The following is a 21035-nucleotide window of genomic DNA, read 5'->3' on the forward strand; positions in this document are numbered from 1 at the left end:
TAGGCTTGCTCTGAACAGGAACAAAGCAGACTGCTTCCTGCAACTGGCTAGAGGGACAAAATCTGCCTTGGCTGTCTGGCCCTGCATAGGTATTTAGCTTTGATCACTGTTTGTTCTTTCATCAGTGACTTAAGTGATCTGCTGGCTAATTATTCTTGCACAAGGAAAACTTGCTAGGGTGCTACTAATAGCAAACTAACATCTGCAGTGTTGGATTGGACCTTGTTCTCAGCTCCCTCTATTTAGCATCATTTCTCCTATTTAAATATTAAGGAGTTAACAGTGGTTTAGTTAAAACTGCACTGGATTACATTTGTGGTAAACAAACTCAATTTAGGTTGTATGTCTTTGCTTCATGAGAGAGGAGTCGAAAAATATAATAGGTAGCTGTGTAGACTCTGTTGAAAACTGGAGTCTGAATAGCTGTGGTTAAAAGCTGGTTCAAGCTCCTGGTCTGAAAGAACTGTGCTTTTCTAGTCTTGGAGGAGGAACGTTCCTGGGCCTGTGCTGTCTGCTGACTGGCTGTGAGACATTTGAAGAAGCATTAGAAATGGCTGCGAAAGGAGACAGCACCAATGTAGATAAGCTGGTGAAAGATATTTACGGAGGAGACTATGAGCGCTTTGGCCTTCAGGGGTCTGCTGTAGCCTCAAGGTATGTGGTAATTGAGCTGGTTTTAGAGAGTTCCTTGGAAAACTTACTGTGCATGCTGAACTGAGCACATAATCCTTGGACTATGTGCTGTGTCAACGTGGAAATATTTCTGTAAATGTGTCACATGGTTTGTCCTTAGATCTCTCACCTACTTCTTGCTCTTCTTTTTGTAAACAGGTACAAGCAGTGCTTGATGTAGCTTACTTCCATTTAAATTAGAGTTTTTAGAAGTGCCTATGCTCAATGTTTTGTCTTTCCAATGAGATCACTTTTCACATGTTCAGATCTGTCTCAAATCTATGGATATCAAATCCAAGCAAAGCTTATTACATGATAAAATTTCTAAAGGCTTTTAGCACTCCTCAATAACTCATATTAAAAGGAATAATCTTCCTCACACAGCTTTGGCCATATGATGAGTAAAGAAAAGAGAGATTCCATCAGTAAAGAGGACTTGGCCAGAGCTACTTTGGTCACCATCACCAACAACATAGGTTCTATTGCTCGCATGTGTGCATTGAATGAGGTAAGATAGCATATTACTATAAGCTTAAAACCTTTAGAAATGACATAGTAAGATTATCAAAGCACAAAAATGCAAATTCTGTTATAGTGGATGTGTAATTGGCCTTGGTAAATACGCATATATTTAATGTTGGATCCTAACTCTTTTGATTTGTGCTATGTGTATGCTTTGATGCAAAGTGTAAGGTACTTTCAGCTTCAAAGGCAGGGAAGATAACTTATCTGTAAAGGTCTTGAGCCATTGATGCCTAGAGCTGTTCAGTGGCTTGCAAGCTGTGATACATAGATAATAACACCTTTGTAATCCAAATTAATACTCTCAATTACCTTCTAGTAATTAATGGATCTTACCAGATGACAGATTTTTCTTTGCTGAATAGTATTTTGCTTGGCTTGTTTCCATAGCATGATGTGCTCTAGCTGTGCATTGTGTGAAATACAAGATTCACTGTATTAGGTCAAAGAGGAGGAAAATATAGTTCCTTATTCCTGCCTCAGACTGCTATCAGATGCTTGTTACATCCTCTAAGTGTGATAACTATGGATGGATTGTTCTAGTAATACACCTTTCCAGCTTACAGCAGTTTAAAAAACCAAAAACTCAAACATCTAGATGCTCGTTTTGAGCTGTAAATTGCATCCTTTGCTGCTCTGTGGTAACTGATCTCTTTTGTCTAGTCTCAATGAATTGATCGATTTTTTTTTTTTTTTAATACATCTTTAGTAATGGTTTTTACTCCAGGTTCTGTGGTTAGGAGAAAGTGCTTCCTTTTTACTTTTTTCTTTTATTTTTTTTAATCAATGCCTCCTTGCACCCCTTAACCCCAGAAAATGCTAAAAAAACAAAACCAAAAAAAACTCACCAAACTGCTGTCTGGTTACTTTATTGGGAAGTATTAAGCTTTTTGCTTTATGAGAAATAGGAAATAATTAATCGCAAGTGCTTTTGGTGGGTTTTGGTTTTCTGAATAAACCTTCACCACATCTTCCTTTTAATCTCTCCGAAACAGAAAGTCCTAATACTTAGTCTCCTCTCTTACAGAAGACGCTCTGTGTCTCTGTCCACTGTTTCATTCTGGGTTTTTTTAGTCTTTTTATGCTTCTAATTTTAAGATTGAATTATCAGATCTTCGTGCAGTATTCAGAATGTGGTTGCAAAATGAATTTATGTGATAGTATATTCATAAATTTCATGTTCTGAGTTGCTTTACTAACAGTTCTTAATATTTTTTGTGAGCATAGAGCTCGTGTTTTTTCCGAAACCATCCACAGTCTTTTCTGGAGTGGTGGTGGCTAGTTTGGAGCCTATCATTGTGTCTTAATAGTGAAGTATTTGTCTCTGCTCCCTTCCATTTTATCATTTAACTTTTTAAATTTAAGCTGCCATTTTATTCCTCATTCACTGGATTTAAGTCTCTTCAGTATTGCTATGCTGTTCACTTTTTATTCTGACTCTCTGAAGAATTTTGTATGCCAATAAATGTTACATCTGTTGGTAATATCAGCACTTTCTAGAGCACTTCACAGCATGTCAAACAGCACAAGTCTCAGTGTATGCCCCAATCAAATGCCAACAATAACCCCTCCATCATGAAAATTAGCTGGGACATTATTTATTTGGCAATTTGACTCTTCGAGTCAGGATGACTCTCAGTGTTCTCTTTGCTTTCAGCTTCTTTACAGTGTTGCCTTGTGGCATGGAGTTCAAGCAGCATTGTACAGGGCTATCAAAGCATGGAGAGCGGCAGCAGGGAACCACACATGATGCATTCAGAGGAAGAATTAGGCTGCTGATGAAACTAATGCTTCTGAGTCATTGTGGAAAGGTTCCTAATATCTTTGTTTTATGGGCAGCCTTACTGAAAAACTAGATGTGATCCATAGAATTTTGGGGAGAATGTGGATTGATGTGTAAAGTATTTTTCATTTCCCAGGCAACGTCAAAGTAGAATTTTTCCAACAGAATTAAATTTATTCTGTAGATTTAGAGACAAAAAACCTCATTGAGTAGCTTTACATATTATTAAAAAAAATATTTATGACACGATATATCATTGCAAGTCAGCTAATTGCCAGATAACTTGCTCTCAGGGAAAAAAGTAATGCTGTTGTTCTGATAAATAATCTACATACCTAAATTGCCTGTGGGAGATAAAGGTCTGACTCTCACTGAGCTTGATGAATGAAATGACCAAATAAGAACTTAAAAAAAAGTTGAATGCAATATATATTTTCAGTGGAGTTTGTATGTAGTAGTAGGATGGTGAAGCTCACTTTTAGGTTCTTTGAAAAAACCAATTTATACCTTTCAGCATGAGTTTTGATGAGTTTGGGTTTTTTCCTTCCCCCTGCCCCAATGACTGCAGCTGTAATATTGTGTTGGAAATGACTTGCATATGTGCAGGAAAAAAATGAGACTGGGGAATAAATTAAATATTCTGTCTGCAGAACTTCAAAGCAAAGTTTGCTTGCACAAAGTTGGCAGTAGGGTAGAAAAATTCCATGGTCTGGAACCATTTGGCTACACATCATTTGAAACAGTCTGTCCTAGGCACAGCAGAACTACATAAAGGAAACCAATCTCTGGTTTATACTTTTCTTACTAATGGAACATGTTGCATCTGAACAAGGCTTCTTGTGAAAATATGTGCATAATTTTTTTATTGCATCTTTGATTCAATTAAATTGGCAAATATGTATATATACTATATAAACTATACTGAAGCTATACCATAGCTTTCTTTGTAGGGTAGCTGAAAAATTTAGCAAAACTCCACAGAGTGGAAGACTGTCTTTTCCAGGGTGTTGTAATTCGATAGCTTAAGCAAGCATTTTCATCAGCATCCGTTCCTCAGTTCAAGACTTCTGTCTTTCAGCAGTGAACAATTTAGAAGTAAATTGGTGAGGCACCCTTCAGAGATAAAAGTAGCATTTCTTTGTTTGACTTCTGAAAAATACTAAAGCTGGTTTTAGTTCAATTCAAAAATCTAGGAAAATTTCCAACTTTAACATAACTTATATCTTTGTCAAGGCAAGGGATATATTGGTAAATGAAATTGATAGGAGATCTGCATGTTGATATGCACTCTGCCATGCTAGTTTATGACTACTCTGGGTTAGGTACTGCTTGCTTGGAATTCTGGTAACAGTAGGTTTGTGTGTATATTCAGGAAAAAAAAATCTCATGAAAATGAAACTCAGATGTAGAATGTAATCAGTTTGATGGTATTGCATTACAGGAAATTAATTAGTTACCTGTTTGTCTCTGCTTTGTCAGAAATTACTTCAGAGACAAAACTACCTTGTTGGAGGATGCGAAGTGCTCTTGGCCAGCGTTAATAGTAGCCTTTTCAAATTTGAGTTGTTATTTTCAGCCATATAAGTTCCTAGGAACAAGTGTGAATGCATGCTGATGTGACTGCAGAGTCTCAGGGATAGGTGACTGGCTGTATACTTGAATTATTTAAATTTAGATTGTATTCATGTGTTTGGTTTGAGGACAATCAGGCATATAACTCAGTCATTGGTGACTGGATAAACAAGTTATTGCATCTAGGTATCAGTAGTCTCTAACACTTGAGTATTCAGGTGAGAATGTTCGCTGTGGTATGTCACATGCACAGCACTGGACACAACAAAACTGCAGGCTGTAGCTAAGTAATTGCTACAGAACCAGGTGTTGGAGTTAATAGAGCTGCACAAACCTAGCCTCTCTGCATGTATGTCTTTGCTGGTAACTTTTAGCAGAGGATTCTTAAAGACGTATTTCTAGGGCTCCTTCAGGATTCCTGTAAAAGCTTATGCCTTCAGGATTTGGCCTTCTACTGAATCTTCTAGACCAGTTCTAGAGTATGGTGAACACCATATGGTACACCAGTTCAAATTGTAAGTGTGTTTTTGTGCATAACAGACAAAAGTGGGCTTGGTAAGATCGTTGTGGGCATGGTTTAAGCACCAGGACTGCATGCACTGATACGCACACAAGAAAGGATAACGTGTGGCTTTCTCACTGACAGTGTAGTGCTGATTGCTCAAACATCTGAAGCTTCTACATGAGAACTGAGTTTAAATGAGCTCTGAAACAAAGGAATGCAGTGCATGTCAAGTGTCATGTTTTCCATCTTCTGCTTGCTTTCTGAAAATGGAACTGTAGTCCAGATAACAGATAACGAAAGATGCTTCTTTCCATCTCCTCCATAATCCTTCTCCGATACCCTTCAGAGGTTCTCCATCTGTATCTAATAAGCATAGTGATCTCAAAAAAAGTTGCTTCATTTAATAAGCAAAGGGGGAAAGATGTCTTCAGCGCAACCGTGTCATGTACAATTAAAAACCCCAACCAACAACAGAAAAAAAACACTAATCCTGTTCATGTTTGGAAGGTCCTGGGCTTTTAAGCAAATATTTGCCATCTGTGATATCGGCCTCTCACTTTCTTTGGGATTAAACTTTTTTTTTTTCTTGCAACATCTCCACTTCGCAGTCAGTAACTGCTATTATTTTTTAACTTTCCAGTCTGGAGAATTTTAATGTAAGTAAAAATTCCCATTTAACTTCATAACAGATGCAGAAGTACGTGTTTGATAAGGCAAATGTAGCTGAATGTAATTTTTGCTGGTTTGCTTTCCAATTCTACAGAATATCGACAAGGTGGTATTTGTTGGCAACTTTCTCAGAATTAATATGATTTCTATGAAGGTGTTAGCATATGCTATGGATTATTGGTCCAAGGGACAGCTGAAAGCTCTGTTTTTGGAACATGAGGTAAGGAAATTCATGTTGGGCTTATTTGTATTTGTAAGTACAATAATGTTGTGAGTCTTGACATGGCGAAGTTAAAAGGGAGAATTTTGATGCCACTGCTTTGAAGTGAATGCACAAACTAAGTAGTGCAGAGAAATAACTTTATTACAAATTCATTTGCAATTACCCCTTGTAATCTCACTGGCTTGATCACTAATCTTGTGGTATTTGTTGCTAAATGTTCCACGTACCTTATTTTTTGACCCTAAGTGCCAACAGTGTTCATTTGTGTGGTCGGGTATATAAGCCTCAATTAAAATTAATTTTTGTAAGCATAATTTTGAGGTGATTGTCAGATGGATGTGTTCAAAATGGAAACTGACCACCCTTGATAAAGCATTGTTATAGTGGTTCCGTAATTTCTTCTTCTTTTTTTGACAATTTTGGAAAACCGTGTAAGATTTCTCCCAGTATAAGGTCCGAGAGAGGATCATATGATCTAAGCAAGATCAAATTAAATAATTCAGATACAGCAAATACTTGACCTAGCAGGGCTGATCTTCTAAGAAAGGTCTTTTAATTGCCCTAACAGAACTGCTCATTCACATGCTCATTCTTATTTCGGAATGTGATTAGTTTTGTTTTGCTTTTGCCTCACTTAAAGGGTTATTTTGGAGCTGTTGGGGCTCTTCTTGAATTGCTTAAAATGACAGATGATCAGTGATGAAGCTCTATGAAGAGATTCCTACTGCAGATGCTGCTGGATAAGAGTGAAAGCCACTACAAGGATGGAAATGAAGCCATTATGGTAGTTCTACCTGCTGGATTTGTAAATAATTTAAAATCCTTTTAGCTGATCTTTAACTTCTGTTTTGAGCTTATACTTCAGAATTCATACTGGGAGTAACAAGATTTTTTTTTCCTGTACACTATTTTTTATGGGAAAAAATGTGCAAAGTGGCCAAACAGATTTTATGGATTTATTTTAAGTAGTAGATACTGTTTAATGTAGGACCTGTGATATGAGGCATCTGCTTTTCTTCTGGGGTTTACTGATTAGTGTGGTAATTTTAACTTCATTTAGTAATTACTCTAGGAGATTTTTTATCTTATTTTCATGACGTTTCATGATTTTGTTCTTGGTTTCAAATGAAACTGCAAAGCTGATGCATTTTACTGTGAAAACTAGTAATTGATTTTTTTGCCTTTCCTCATTGGATGAGACACTTAATTTAACACCTCCCTCCCCCCGACCCCCCCAAAAATGTCCAAGCTTTCTGTGACTACGTGCGTTTCTTGGCAAGAGTGCAAGAGAACTTGGTCTAGGGTCAAGGGGTTTAAGATTGTAGTTTGTTATTAATCATGAATTGCAACAGGAACAGTCTGCTAGGAGGTTTTGCAGGTCTAATTCTCCTCTATATTAAAAATTTCAAACAAGATGTGAACTAAAATTCTAATCATTGTCTTGACGCTAAAATGAAATCCTGTTTCTGTTGAAAATCTGTGATCTGTATGAAGAGCTCTGTAGTGCAGATGTTATTTACATGGTACATACTTGGTGTTATATGACAAAGGGTGGAGATTTGTTTTCATTTATTTGAAGACTTTTCTGTAGTCTGCAATTTTTAACTTGATCTTAATTGAAAACAACTGATAACTGCTTTATTCAAAGCCCAGTTTCTAAAAGTAAAAAAATACTGACTTGTGTTTTCTGGTTTTAAGCTAATCTTAACTTTCCCTCCAGGACACTAAGATTTGAGTGTGTATTCCAATAACAATGTTTTCTGCTTTTTTTTATTTTGGACCTTTCTAGATTTTTTTTTTCTAGTTGAATTGATACCCCTTTGAAATCTATGTATTTAGGTTAATGTGTAGCATAATTAAACTTGCTTTTCTTGGACACCATGAGGGCTTACAAATCAGAGGCTGAAAACCAGTCTGTATATTATTTTGTCTTTAAAAACTGTATGTGATGTCACATAACATAAAGGGCTCATCAGAGGGACAGTGTACCATTCAGACCACAGGTGTTAACTAATATATTTTTGGAAGGGGGGTTATTTCAGTTTTTTTAATAGTCACTAATTTCTGTATCTCCCAAATGTTGAAATAAATTCATATTAACTGAAGTGTTAAGTTGTCTGATGGAAATAAAGACCACTACTGTTTTAACGATTTTAATGTATCTGTAGAATTAATTTATTGAAATCAGTGACGTGAAATACAGAACCCTGTTTTGTGACATGTATGACTAGTTATTTCACTGCTAATTCTTTGGCTCTTAACAATTTTTTACTCTTTTTTACATTGCTTTAGTGTTCAAAGCTTTTTGCCTGCTTGGAGTTAACTCTTCCATAGGCTATAAAATACTATGTGAGACAGTGGTGTGTTGTTGATATTTCATGTAATACTGAATTTGACATAAGTAGGCATAGTTTTTCTCTGATTTTTCATGAACAAAAGGAACCTTTCATTAAGCTCATTTACTAAGTTTTCCCTGCAACTAAAGAGATTGGTTTCTATGTTATTGGTTTTTTTAAGGAAGGCTTCAGAATGTTGAGGTAATTGCACTCCCCACAATAAACAGTAGAGGGAAGCATAGCATCGACAATGGAAATAACTTTGCTAAAGCTGTGGAACTTGGTGCAGTTTGTGGGGTGGGTTGGTTTGATTCTGAGAGATTTGCTCATTTTCTCCCTGGCCAATTTTTGAAGAGAATTTGATATGAGAATATCTGTCACTTAAGCGTTCTTGATTTCTTAGTGTTTTACAGTTAGATGAAGGAAGAGTAGTATATTAAGTAAACAAATATGGAATAGCACTTCAAATAAAAAATATGAAACCCTGAGAAAGTAATAAAGAAAAAATGTGGACTCTGCAAGATGCACAAACTGAAGCTGTGCGGTTGAAGAAGGAAAGCACAATTCTGGTAGTCCTAATATTAGCTGTAAGATTCCAGGGACTGTCAGGTAAGTTGAGCACAGCAGTTCCAAGAGTAGCACAAAATAAAACTTCTGAGTGCTGATTTAAAATGTAAAATTCTTAATAGGTAAATTGCTGTACTTAAAATACTCTGAAGTGTATAATACACAAATGACTACATTTGATTGGGGGAAAAATATTAGCAAAGTGAATTAATAAGATGGAGAAATAAGGTATAAGGAATCACTAAGTTGGAGAAATTAGATGAGCCTGTTGTAAGTGGAAAATGAGGTAAGTTAAATTTTGCCTTTCCTGAGGGAGAAAAGCCTACTGCAAAAGTATTTTTGTTACTTTGAAATCTGCAGTTGACTTCTGTTTTTCTCCTTCGCCACAAGCACCATCATATGAATCTGCTAGTACTGTAATTTGCTGCTTTACCTTTAGACTTTGCCTGTCTTCACTAATCCCAGCTTTTGTTTTCCTTCCATGTACCTTCTCAATAATTAAAGTAGGGGATGAATGACAGTATGATTGATTTCTAGCACTTGTTCCAATATTTTTGCCGTAGGGGAGCACTTCATGGCTGTTCTAAGAGCATCTCTGTTCTCTTGATTTTTTTCTGATTGTTTTTTGTATCCAGTTGCTATCTGCAGTCATCTGGTGGGAAGTTTTTTTGCCCTGGTTCATCAACCAGAGGTATCTAGAAGTCCAGCTGTTCCAACAGTTCCATTTCCTTCTCATGATGGGGATTCCAGAACTGAACACAGTGCTCCAAGTGAGGTCTTACAAGAGTGGAGCAGAGGGGGAGAATCACTTCCCTCGCCCTGCTGGTCACCCTTCTTCTGATGCAGCCCAGGGTATAGTTGGTCTTCTGGCTGCAAGCGCACATTGCTGTCTCATGTTGAGCTTCTCGTTCACCAGCACCCCCAGGGCAGCTCTCAATCATGTTGTACCCCCAGCCTGTATTGAAACCAGTTTGCCCAGACTCAGGTGTAGGACCTTGCACTTGACCTTGTTGAATGCATGAGGTTCACACAGGTCCACTTTTCCAGCTTGTCCAGGTCCCCCTGGATGACATCCCATCCTTCCGGTATGGCAACTGTACCACTCAGCTTGGTGTCATCTGCAAACTTGCTGAATATGTGCACTCAATCTCGCTGCCTAGAACATTGATGAAAATATTGAACAGCACTGGTCCCAGTACGGATGTCTGAGGGACACTGCTTGTCACAGATCTCCACCTGGACATCAAACCATTGACCACTACTTTCTAGATGTGACCATCCAACCGACTCCTTATCCACCAAACAATCCGCCAGTCAAATGAACCTCTCCAATTTACAGAGAAGGATGTTGTAGAGGACCATGTCAAAGGCTTTACAGAAGTCCAGATAGATCACATCCATTGCTTTTCCTGTGTCCATTGATGTGCTCACCCCATCACAGAAAGCCACAAGGTTGCTCAGGTAGGACTTACCCTTGGTGAAGCCACACTGGCTGTTTCAGATCACCTCCATGCGCCCTAGCATAGCTTTTAGGAGGATCTGTTCCATGATCTTTCCAGGCACAGAGGTGAGGCTGGGGGGGCTCTCCTTTCTACCCTTTTTAAATTCTCCTTTCTACCCTTTTTAAAAATGGGCACAATGTTCCCTTCTTCCAGTCACCAGGGTCTTCTCCTGATGGCCATGACTTTTTAAATATCATGGAGAGTGGCTTGGCAACCACATCTGCCACTTCCCTCAGGACTTTGGGATGCATCTCATCAGGTACTGTAGACTTATATGTGTTCAGGTTCCTGAGACGGTCATGAATCTGATCTTCCCCCACAGTGGGAGGGGCTTTATCCCCTGGTCTGCATCTTGTCCATAGATGAACCTCTGCTATAACTGCTACAACTGCAATTTTGAGCAAGCAAAACTCTGTGACACTACAATCTGTGATTTGTATCGAGAACCTGGAAATACCTAGATCCTTGGATGTTTTTGGTTTGGGAATGGTTAGGGTGAAGATGCAGGCTTCCCTAAAGGTGAGTTTGCAGATTTAGTACGTATTCAAAGCACTATTTTGGGTATAAATTGACGAGATCTCTTACCAAGGTAGGCAGTGTTAATCTGGCTTTTCTTCCTGAAGTATGTTAAGGTAACTTTTAAAGTAAGCTGGAGCAGAATCAGTGGGATTCCTTACTCTCAATTGTGACAGCTTGTGCCAAGGTCAGCTTCTTCTGGATTCAAACATTTGTTCTTGTTGAAACACATGCTGCTCTCCTCATTCTCCACCTCCTGTTGAGAAACCCCATTTTTTAATGGTTATGACAAAAAGTTTTGTTAGGTCCTGTAGGAAGAAGGGTCTATGCTTTAAATTAAAGATTTTGGACTAAGTTATTCGGGAAAAGTTGCTAAGGCTGGCCGAAGAGTGAGAGATGACTAGGAGTATTTACTTGATCAGGTTTGATAGAGAAGACTAACATGGGGTGCGTGGGAGCAGTACAAGAATCTGACTTCTAGGAGGAGTCGGGTGTTGGCAGTGCATTCCAACCTCAGCAAAGCTGTCCTGGTGTTTCACTATTATCGGTGCTTATGTTCCCCTTAGACTGTCACAAGATACTTGCAAGTGATTTTTGGCAGGACACAGCAGAATTTTAGAGATGGGAAAACCATATGGGGTTGAACTGGTGACAAAATAAACATATGTGATTGTTTCCAGTTGGATGAGCTCTTCTAATGGGATCTGTTTTTAAAGTACAAGGTGTCTTTGAATTTGGGATGAAATGAGTTACAGACTATGAAGAAGACCAGAGTCTGTTTTTTGTCTTGCTACCTCTCACTACTTGGGAGGTAGAGAACATCTGATCTGTAGGATGTCCTGGAAATAAATGCTTGTTTAAACCTAAAAATGTAATCCAATTTATGATTCTTTAAGTACTATTGGTGCTGACTGGATCTTACTAATTGCATGATTATGAGTGTGTTTGAAAAGGAAAAAAAAAAAGAGATGTTGGGACCATGCAATAAGAGTCTGTTCTTCAAATCTTTCCCAACTGCTTTCCTCCACCCCCCCCCCCAATAAAATCCCATCAAAAAGCATTAAAATAAATTGTGGTTCTCATTGTAAAAGTTAAGATAAACTGTCAACTGTCTCGGGGGCTGAGATTCACTTCAAGCAAGAGGAGGTGCTGGCACTTGGAGAGAAGGAGAAGAAATGAGTAAGGAAAGCTGAGGCTCGCAAGAGGGGAAGTGACTGCGCCTGGGAAAGAGGCATGGCAATGTCTTTAGAGGTTTCTGGAGGTGACATGGACAAGGTGAGAAGGGCACTGCAGGGTAAGCAATAAATTTGTTCTTTGCTAGTGCAGCCAGTGAGAGGTGAGTGGTAGAGGTGGGGAGGTCAGGTTGTTTGACAGAATGGCAGACAGTACATTGTCCTCATTCAGGGGAAAGAAAGGTGTAGCACGGCAGTTATGAGCTAAAGCAGTTAATGGTTATTACTTGGGTTGAGCACCCCTGTGTAAGGTGCTAGGCTACCTGTGCTGAAGGCTAGATGTAGATGTGCTCTCTAGTACAGGCAATAGCCTGGTCTCAAACAGCTTGTCTCAGTACGTGAGACACACAGCAGGGAATGTACTGGCCCCTGGAAGATTTTTTTTTCTTTTTTTACTACATCAAAACCAGTTGCATCGTATTGGCAGAAACGCAACTCTTTTCTGCTGGCCTTCAGCAACTTGTTGTTGTGCTAAGCTGTGTAAAGCAGCTGGTTGCAGGAAGGGGTCAGCAGCCTCCTGCAGCTTCCCCTGAGGTAAAGCTGAAGCTGGGGACAAATGCGAGGGTGGCAGAGACCCCAGTGCAGACCTTTGGCCTGGCATGTTTCATTTCTAGATGCTGTATATACAACTATGAAGTACCAACTTCAAGGTATGATTTAAGGCAACAAAGAAGGGAAAACAGCCTGAAATAGCATTGTGTTGTACATAAACCAGCAATGTGTCACTCCCTTTCCTTAAGTGGTTTTGCTATTTTGTTGTGTTGATCAGGGCACTTCCAGCTTCAGAAGTATTTTTCCAAGTTAACAATTTCACTGTTTTTCAGCTGTTTGGATGGATGACCTATCCACCTCTCTGCAAACTTAATTTTGTTTGAGAAAATCTGAACATTGTGTCTAGTACAAAGCAGAAGTTACCCTTTAATAAATGTTATGATGTACCAAAGCACCCTTGGCAATGTGTGTACAGGGTTGAATTTACCTATGTTACTGAGATCTCCATTTATGCCCATCCATGAGGATGTGGCCTCAGCTAAACATGTTTACCATGTTCTCTCATAATATGTTAGAATTATTCTGTTTTTTCCAAGTGGCATACTTTTTCACTTAAACTCTTTTGTGAAAGGTACTTTCCCTTGCAAGGGAACGCATGTTCTTTGCTAACTGAAAGCATTGAGGAAAAATGTCAAGCGGAAGACCAAGCCTTGTCAAGAACAGCCACTGGTTTGATAATGCAGAAGGTTATCACAACAGAGGCATCAGTGCTTCAAGGAACAGGATGGTGTGGCCACTGGTGTGTTGAGACTTGGTTTGGGGTTTTTTGTTGCACTCATCTGTGTTATCCAATTGCACAAAATAAAATAGCTGGTCTCAGCTTTTAGGATTTGAGTTCCTACTGCTAGACTGGGTGAAAGTGGGGATGTGTGTGCCAGTAAGGATGAGGAATTAAGCCTCAAGCCCGTAGGAAAAAATGTGTTGATGCAAATGTTCTTTCCTACAAGCTTTTATAACGGTTGCATCAGCTGGGAGACTGCAATTGAGGTATGCTTGTGTAAATCAGTAAATCATTACCGACCTGCAGATGCAATGCTGTGGTGACGTAGTATTTTTATCTGCTCTGCTGAATCTGTCCCCTCTGTCCTCCTGCTTGCTTTACCCCATCAATACCCTCATTGCCGACATACCCTTAGCCCAGTGTGCAGCTAAGGCAGCGCAGCCAAGATGCTCTATGAATTTCTGTGAAATGCAGTAGCACAATGCAGGCAATGAGAATCTCTTCCTCTGAGAAGGCTGCATAGGCAACTTTCACCTGGAGACTGAAATAAAAAATAATTGTTGAAATAGATTTGAACAGTGAGAAGGCTCTTGTATTTGAAAATTATGTTTTTTGGTTTTTTAATAATGAACTGTAAAGCAATGCAAATTAATTAAAAAAAAAAACTAAATGAAGAAATTAATTTTCTATTTTCCAAGCTGGGTGGGTAAATGAATCACAAAATGCTGAATATACTTAACAGACATTTTAGTTCCTTTTAGCAGAATTGTTTTGTTTTATGAGCAATCTCATCCCTAGTGTTATTTGAATAAGGAAACAAATACATGCTGTTCCTATGTCCTAAGCATGGAGCATGCTGTTACACAGCTAGCATTCAACATATTGCACTTGGCTACACAAAAAATACCCAAAAGTATTTACAAGATAAGCCAAAACACTCCCAAATTTCTCAGTGTTTTAGTCATTTATTTTTTTAGGTTAGAAAGTAAGTTATCACTTCAAATATAGGAGGTTTGAAGTCCTCTCTCCAGCAGATTTGTCTGTGCAGTGTGGCAGCTCCCTATGCATCACTGGTATGCCTCTTCTTTGATGGGGGAAGAGTGGTGTAAGGGCAACTAAAACTGCTTTCTGATGATGGATACAGACTGACCTTAGCCCATCTCACACTATGACTGTTATTCTACAGGTAGAGGAGAGAATATACAGGAACTGATCTTTCGTAAGAGTCTTCTCTACCCTCCACCCCTTGCTTTCATCATGTGAGAAACTGCATTAAAAAAAAAACAAAAACAAATTAAAAAAAACACCAAACAGAAGAAAAGAGGCACCAATCCCTGAAAAGGAGTTTACCTTTTTTCATGGGAAGAATCATCAAGGTCAGATTCAGGTAGACTTCTTTGTTTCAATTTCTCTTTTTTTTTTCTCCCCTATTACAAGCTTGATTTTTAACCTGCTGGAATTATAAGTGCCTTTAGTACAGGAACAAAAAGAGCTGTTACTAGTGCCACTCACAGTTGGTATGAAATCACTTTATAAGTCTGTCTTTCCAGTGTATGAAGATTGTTGGGCTTGGCTTTATTCACAAGAGTCAGAGAAGAACTGACTTTTCCTTTTCTAACCTATTTGCCCTATAGACCTCTTGGAGGCAAGAAAGGTAATTTTGAGTCAGTCCCTTTTCACCCTGACCTTTTCACTTCCCCTGCTATGCTAGGAAGGTGATGGTGTGTGACTGGCAACTGGGTGATGGGGACTTGTGACCTCGCACACACAAAATAGCTGAATACATAACATCAGAGAACTGCTTTTGAAACCAACCAAGCAAAACAACTTAATTAGTAAAATATTACTTAGGCTTGAATTAGAAATGTATCAGTGAAGAAGTCAGTTTCTGTCACGAGTCATGAAATTAGCAGTGTTAGTCTTACAGCAATTAAGTGGTAGAAACTACCATTCCATGTCTCTCTACTGTTTTAAATTTCATGTCTTGAGCAGGTAAGATTAGGCTTGAAGCCTTTACAGAGACATGTATTCATCACCTAAGAACAGTGAAGGATACCTCTACCCAGGCCTACTGAAAGCACTCTTGTGCATGTGCCCATGCCAAAGATAGCACCCCCTTTTGCTTTGCGGGCTTAGGGGCCAGTCCCCAGACCTCATACAGAATCTGAGTGGTTTTGCAGCAGGAAAACCTGCTGAGAAGATGGGTTGGTTTGTGCTGACCTGCTACCCTTTGAGGGGATGATGCCTTAAACCTCCTCCAACCAAATGGTACCAGCGGCACAAAGAAGGGTCAGGTATTGATGCTGTCTTTCCTGCCAGCTGGCATCACCAGCCCGATGTCAGCCCCTGCCCCTCCTGATGCCGGTGCCAGGGAGCACAGCTGCCAGCCAGCTGCCCCTGTGCCCCTCTGCTTACCCCTGGGCTCTTGTGGCTCCTTGGGGAGCCTGCCTCCCATGTCAAGGTGCTATCGAATTTCCATCCTAAAAATACATCACTGAGGACCAATGAGGCACCTCGATGAGCTACTGCTGTGGCCAGGGGGAACCAAAGCACCTTGGTGTCAGAATGGTGGCAGTTTGTCCAGCTTTGCAGCCACGTGGCCAATACCAAAATGCAAGGCCATGGAGAGTCAACATCGTAATATTTACCAAAATATCTTGCTACATAGAGCAGATAGTTTCTGATGTACTTTTAGCTGGCTCTCGTTTAGGTCTCTGTCCACACACGCTTAACTTGGAAAGAAAAAAGCAAACAAATATGAAGAAAAACCCTTGCACATGCACGGAGGGAAAAAAATTATCTGTAAGGTTTTATAAGGTTGCATAAGTGCCCCTGGAACTAATCTGGTACATCTCCAAATTAAACAGAAATCTTTGGTGCTTTTAAATTTCTCTCTGGGTGGAATGACAATAGTTTCTATGTTTGTTAACTCTGTAGATGTTTGCTGTAGATACTATCAATGGGCATATTTTATTTAAAGTAGTATGTTAAAGTTTAAAGCAAAGGTCTTCCCTCCACCTGTGAACATAACAAATATAACAATTAGGCAGTAAAAACTTAATTGAAAGTAATCCTAGCTGTTAAGCTGTGCATTTTGCACGTGAGCTTGAGGGGAAAAAGTGTCCACAGGCCCAGCAAACCCTGGCACAGATGAGGAGCTCTCCCCAGCTGCCTCAGTAGTCAGCCGTACTTCTGTCTGAGGTAGAGCCAATACTTGCCAAGTGATCAGTTTTCATGTTGTGTAGGTGTGGAGAATCATCTTTTTTCACTTGGTATCATGTGCTGATTCGGGGAATAGGATAAAGAAGACCTGCGCTGCCTTGAGCTTCTGAATCCCAGTTCAGCCACCTTTATACTGTGCTTTTCCCCGAGGGCTGGTACAGGTGAGGGTGTAGATGATGAGCAGGATAAGCTGCTAACACCAGCTTTGCAGAAGAGCACTGCAACGCATACTCATCCTCCAGCCAGGGAGAACAAAAATGTAACACCATGAAAAGTTGTAGAGACATTGGAAACGGTGAGCTCTCCTCAGACCAGAACAACATTGCAGGCCGTATTTGATGTCAGATTCCTGTATGGGCTGAAATAGCCCAAGCCTCTGGTCCATGGGAGTGTAGTGAACGCCTCCCAGCTCTGCTTGTGCACTCCTGGGAGCTTTGCTCTTGCTTCTTTTAGCAGTGCTGAAAGGCAGCAAGGTCCTGGATGAAAGACAGGAACCAGGCAGCCCGTGTCTGCTGACAGTGTTTGTGAGGGGTAAGAAAAGGCCCCATTTTATCTTTGTTCTCATGGAAAGTGTCACAGAATGTTTACTGTCCCTTCTGAGCAAAAACCTGCTGATTTCCAGATCTTGTCTGAAACCCCCATGCAGTATCCAGCAGGCCACTTGGTTTTATCTTCCTTGGATAAACAAAAGGCTGCTGGAATTTGAAACTTGTTCCAAGAGTCTAGGGTCCAAAGCCTGCTGAAATCTGTGTGAGTCCTTCCCCTGGTCTGGGCTTTTGAATGGAGCTTGGAAGTTTAAAGACCAGCAAGGCAGGGCAGCACGACTTCCCCATGGTGCACAGGGCTGGCATGTAGGACAGAGGGACAGAGGGACATTTCCCATTCTTAAGGGTCGCCTGACTTTGGAACAGCTAAAAAATACACACACACATACACACACACACACAGAATCACCAGGTTGGAAAAACCCCAACTGGATCATCGAGTCCAACCATACCTACCAAACACTAAATCATGACCCTCAGCACCTCATCCACCTGTGCCATAAACACCTCCAGGGAAGGTGACTCAACCACCTCCCTGGGCAGCCTGTTCCAGTGCCCAATGACCCTTTCCATGAAAAATTTTTTCCTAATGTCCAGCCTAAACCTCCCCTGGCGGAGCTTGAGGCCATTCCCTCTTGTCCTGTCCCCTGTCACTTGGGAGAAGAGGCCAGCACCCTCCTCTCCACAACCTCCTTTCAGGTAGTTGTAGAGAGCAATGAAGTCTCCCCTCAGCCTCCTCTTCTCCAGGCTAAACAACCCCAGCTCTCTCAGCCGCTCCTCATAAGGCCTGTTCTCCAGCCCCTTCACCAGCTTTGTTGCTCTTCTCTGGACTCGCTCCAGAGCCTCAACATCCTTCTTGTGGTGAGGGGCCCAGAACCGAACACAGGATTCGAGGAGCGGTCTCACCAGTGCCGAGTACAGAGGGAGAATAACCTCCCTGGACCTGCTGGTCACACCGTTTCTGATACAAGCCAAGATGCCATTGGCCTTCTTGGCCACCTGGGCACACTGCTGGCTCATCTTCAGTGGGCTGTCAACCAACACCCCCAGGTCCCTCTCCTCCAGGCAGCTTTCCAGCCAGACTTCTTCTGAAACGCCGGACAGCACTGATCCAGAAATCCCCGTACAGGAAAAAAAACCCAACCAAACAACCAAATACCCAAAGCCCTCTTAACGCAACGAAAAGCGCCCGTGGTCGCGCTGAGCCGCCATCAAGCGCGGGGGGGGTCCCGCTCCCTCCCAGGACGGCGCCGTGACGGGGGGCAGTGGCGGGGAGCTCCTCCCGGAGCAGAACCGAGCCGCCCCCCTCACCCCCCGGGTGCGGGAGGACCCGCCGCTCCGCCCCCCAGGCCCCGGGTGCGGGGGGACCCGCCGCGGGGCTGCGGCCACCAGGTACGGGGAGCGGGGAGAAGGCGGGTGGCGGGTGGCTAGGAAATCCGGAGAAGTATAAATGTAAACCGCGCCGTTAAATTCAGGACCCGCGCGCGTACCTATGAGTTGTCTGTCAGACAAAACGCCAGTCGGTTCAAGAACGAGCGGCGCTTCCAATTCGGAGACGGTCTGAGGAAAACTCCGTGTGCCCGGTCCCCCCGGCCCCGGAGCCGCTCCCCACAGGCCTCTGAAAACTCAGGCGCGGAGCTGGAGGAGCTGCGGGACCGGCTCATCGCAGCGATCCCTGCCCTGAACATCCTTGATACTTCTGGGATACCAGCTTCGTTCATTTCCAGAACGCTCAGTCCCTTGCGGGACTCCAGCAGGTGCGCATCTCGCAGGACATGTGTTCGCAGCCAGGGTGGCTAAGCTCAGCAAAGTGTTCAATGAAACAAAAAAGCCCAAAGATACACTGACCATTATTGTTATTTTGAACTTTCTGCTGATTTGCCGCTCGTTTATTGCAGTGTTCTGTTTAATGTCTCTCATGGTAAGTTGTTTATTAGGCAGTTAGGATGGATTTGGGTTTGCATGGTAAATTTTCGACTTAGCTGATTTCATTAAGTTGACATGCTCGTCGGGGAAGCCGAGTCTGTCTGTTGTTGAAAGTCTGCTCCTGCAGCAGCAATGAGGAAACATTCCTGTTAGTGCTGGGAAATACAAGGATAACGTGAAACTTAAAAGTGAAACAGGATTGTTTTGCTCAGAAGGATTCTATTATGCCTCAGCTAGGGCCATGTTATTAGGCACCCTAAATCATTATCTGTTACTATCTCTCCACATGATTATTTTTAGCTATATATTGCTCGTTATTTTATGTGCTCTTTGGTTTATATTTTTTTCACTTGCATTACATTTAATTTTGACTTCTCCACCTTTAGCAACAGTGTAACAGAAGCTGTTATTTTGATGGAAGGTTTCTCAGGGCTTCTCTTAGAGTTTTCCATGTTAATGTTTTTAAAACTCAGTCATTCGTTTTTACTCTAAACTGAAGTTGGAAAGTTACAATGAAAGACAATATAGTGTAGTGTAGCTTCATTTTAGAAAGTTTTATCAGAATTGATTTACGTAATATGTAAAGGGGGCAAACGTCAGAAACCTCTTTATCTCCCAGCTTGCATGTGCACTTTAGCTAAAATCTGTATTTCTTTTACCTAACAAGTGACTTAGATCTGACTAACTGGATTTGCTGTGTTGGTTTTCTGCCTGTGACTCTGAGAAAGGGGACTTGGAGACACGCAGGGATCCCTTCCAGATCTGTATTCCCAGGCTGAGATCCTACAGGCTGGACACAGTGGGGGGGGGGAAGATTTTTCAGATATTTTGATGCAAGCACAATTGCTTCCTGAGGGATAAATCTGGCATGCGTTTCCTTAGAAAACCGTGCTTGTGTAAGAAGCCCCGTGCCACCCCTTGAGCTGAACTAGTACAACCATTCCTGGGGTTGGTGGTGAACCACATTGTGGAACTGCCACGGGTTCAAAAGCATGTTTTCTTCTTTGGTTATTGATTACTTTTATTGATTACCTGATCTGTTTGGCTGTGTGGCTGCTGTGTCAGAGCCGAGAAGGTGGCCTGTGAAGAGGGAACATGTGGCTGGGAGAGGGAGGTAAGGGCTGTTTCTGCTGGCACTGCTTCTGCTGGAAGACAAGTAATTGCTTATCAAATTGTGGTCAGCAGTAGATGACACGTGGTTATGGCAGGTGCTTGAAAATTGTGTCTGAATGCTCAGATATCTTAATGCAATTGTGTGCACATGCAGTTAGCTGCATGTGTGAAGAACTGATTCTGTATTTCTGTTTTAATTTTGAGTTTTCACCTGATTATGTTACTTTCTTGATGTATAGCAATGTATTTGCGTAAATTCAGGATATACTTTCTATATTCCTCTCTTGCAGTATGAGGGTTTCAAAAGCTCCTTTTTTTTCCTGGAAAAAACAGACCTAGGCATCGTAAGGGTATGACTTTTATTAATCAGATTATATTCAGCTGCATAGGTAGATGCCTAGAATTCTAAAAGGGAAGATTAAACCACCCCTAAGCAGGTGCCTTTAATCCTAGAGAGCATAACTGTCACCTGCAAGCAATTTATCTTTTCACATATATATGCAATGTTAGATATACTTTAGAATGTAGCCTAGACCTGCTGTTAATTTCTAAATGGCAGAAGTGATTAGGCAAATAGCACTGTTTTAATTGGTATGGCGAGACTGAAAAGTCAGTGAAGTATAAGCTTTCTATAATCTGCTGTAACTTATTTCAGTCTGGAAAGCATTGATGCTTTTGTGCATTGTTTTAGGTCTTGTTCTCATTCTTACTTTAGATACTGTTTCTCTGTCATGATCCTGTTATAGCTCGTAAGAAAACGCTTTCAGCACATCAGGTTCTGTGTAGTATGAGTGTGTATTTGGAGAATGACGGTACACTTGTTCACAGAACTTGAAAGAGTAATGACTGGCTATTAC

The 21035-nt window shown here is 41.0% G+C and overlaps 1 protein-coding gene across 2 annotated transcripts in view; it reads left to right on the forward strand.

Annotated features, from left to right (window-relative positions):
- The window catches only part of PANK1 (pantothenate kinase 1), a 28702-nt gene extending 20604 nt beyond the window's left edge, over window positions 1-8098 (forward strand). For both annotated transcript variants that reach the window (XM_069864328.1, XM_069864329.1), the window contains exons 4-7: window positions 478-654; window positions 1057-1180; window positions 5818-5943; window positions 6587-8098. In XM_069864328.1, the coding sequence (XP_069720429.1) occupies window positions 478-654; window positions 1057-1180; window positions 5818-5943; window positions 6587-6646 (487 nt within the window). In that variant the 3' untranslated portion in view covers window positions 6647-8098. The remainder of the gene's footprint in view (window positions 1-477; window positions 655-1056; window positions 1181-5817; window positions 5944-6586) is intronic.
- The last annotated feature ends 12937 nt before the right edge of the window (window positions 8099-21035 follow it).

Source organism: Phaenicophaeus curvirostris, chromosome 9 (genome assembly GCF_032191515.1).
Source record: "Phaenicophaeus curvirostris isolate KB17595 chromosome 9, BPBGC_Pcur_1.0, whole genome shotgun sequence".
Lineage (NCBI taxonomy): Eukaryota > Metazoa > Chordata > Aves > Cuculiformes > Cuculidae > Phaenicophaeus > Phaenicophaeus curvirostris.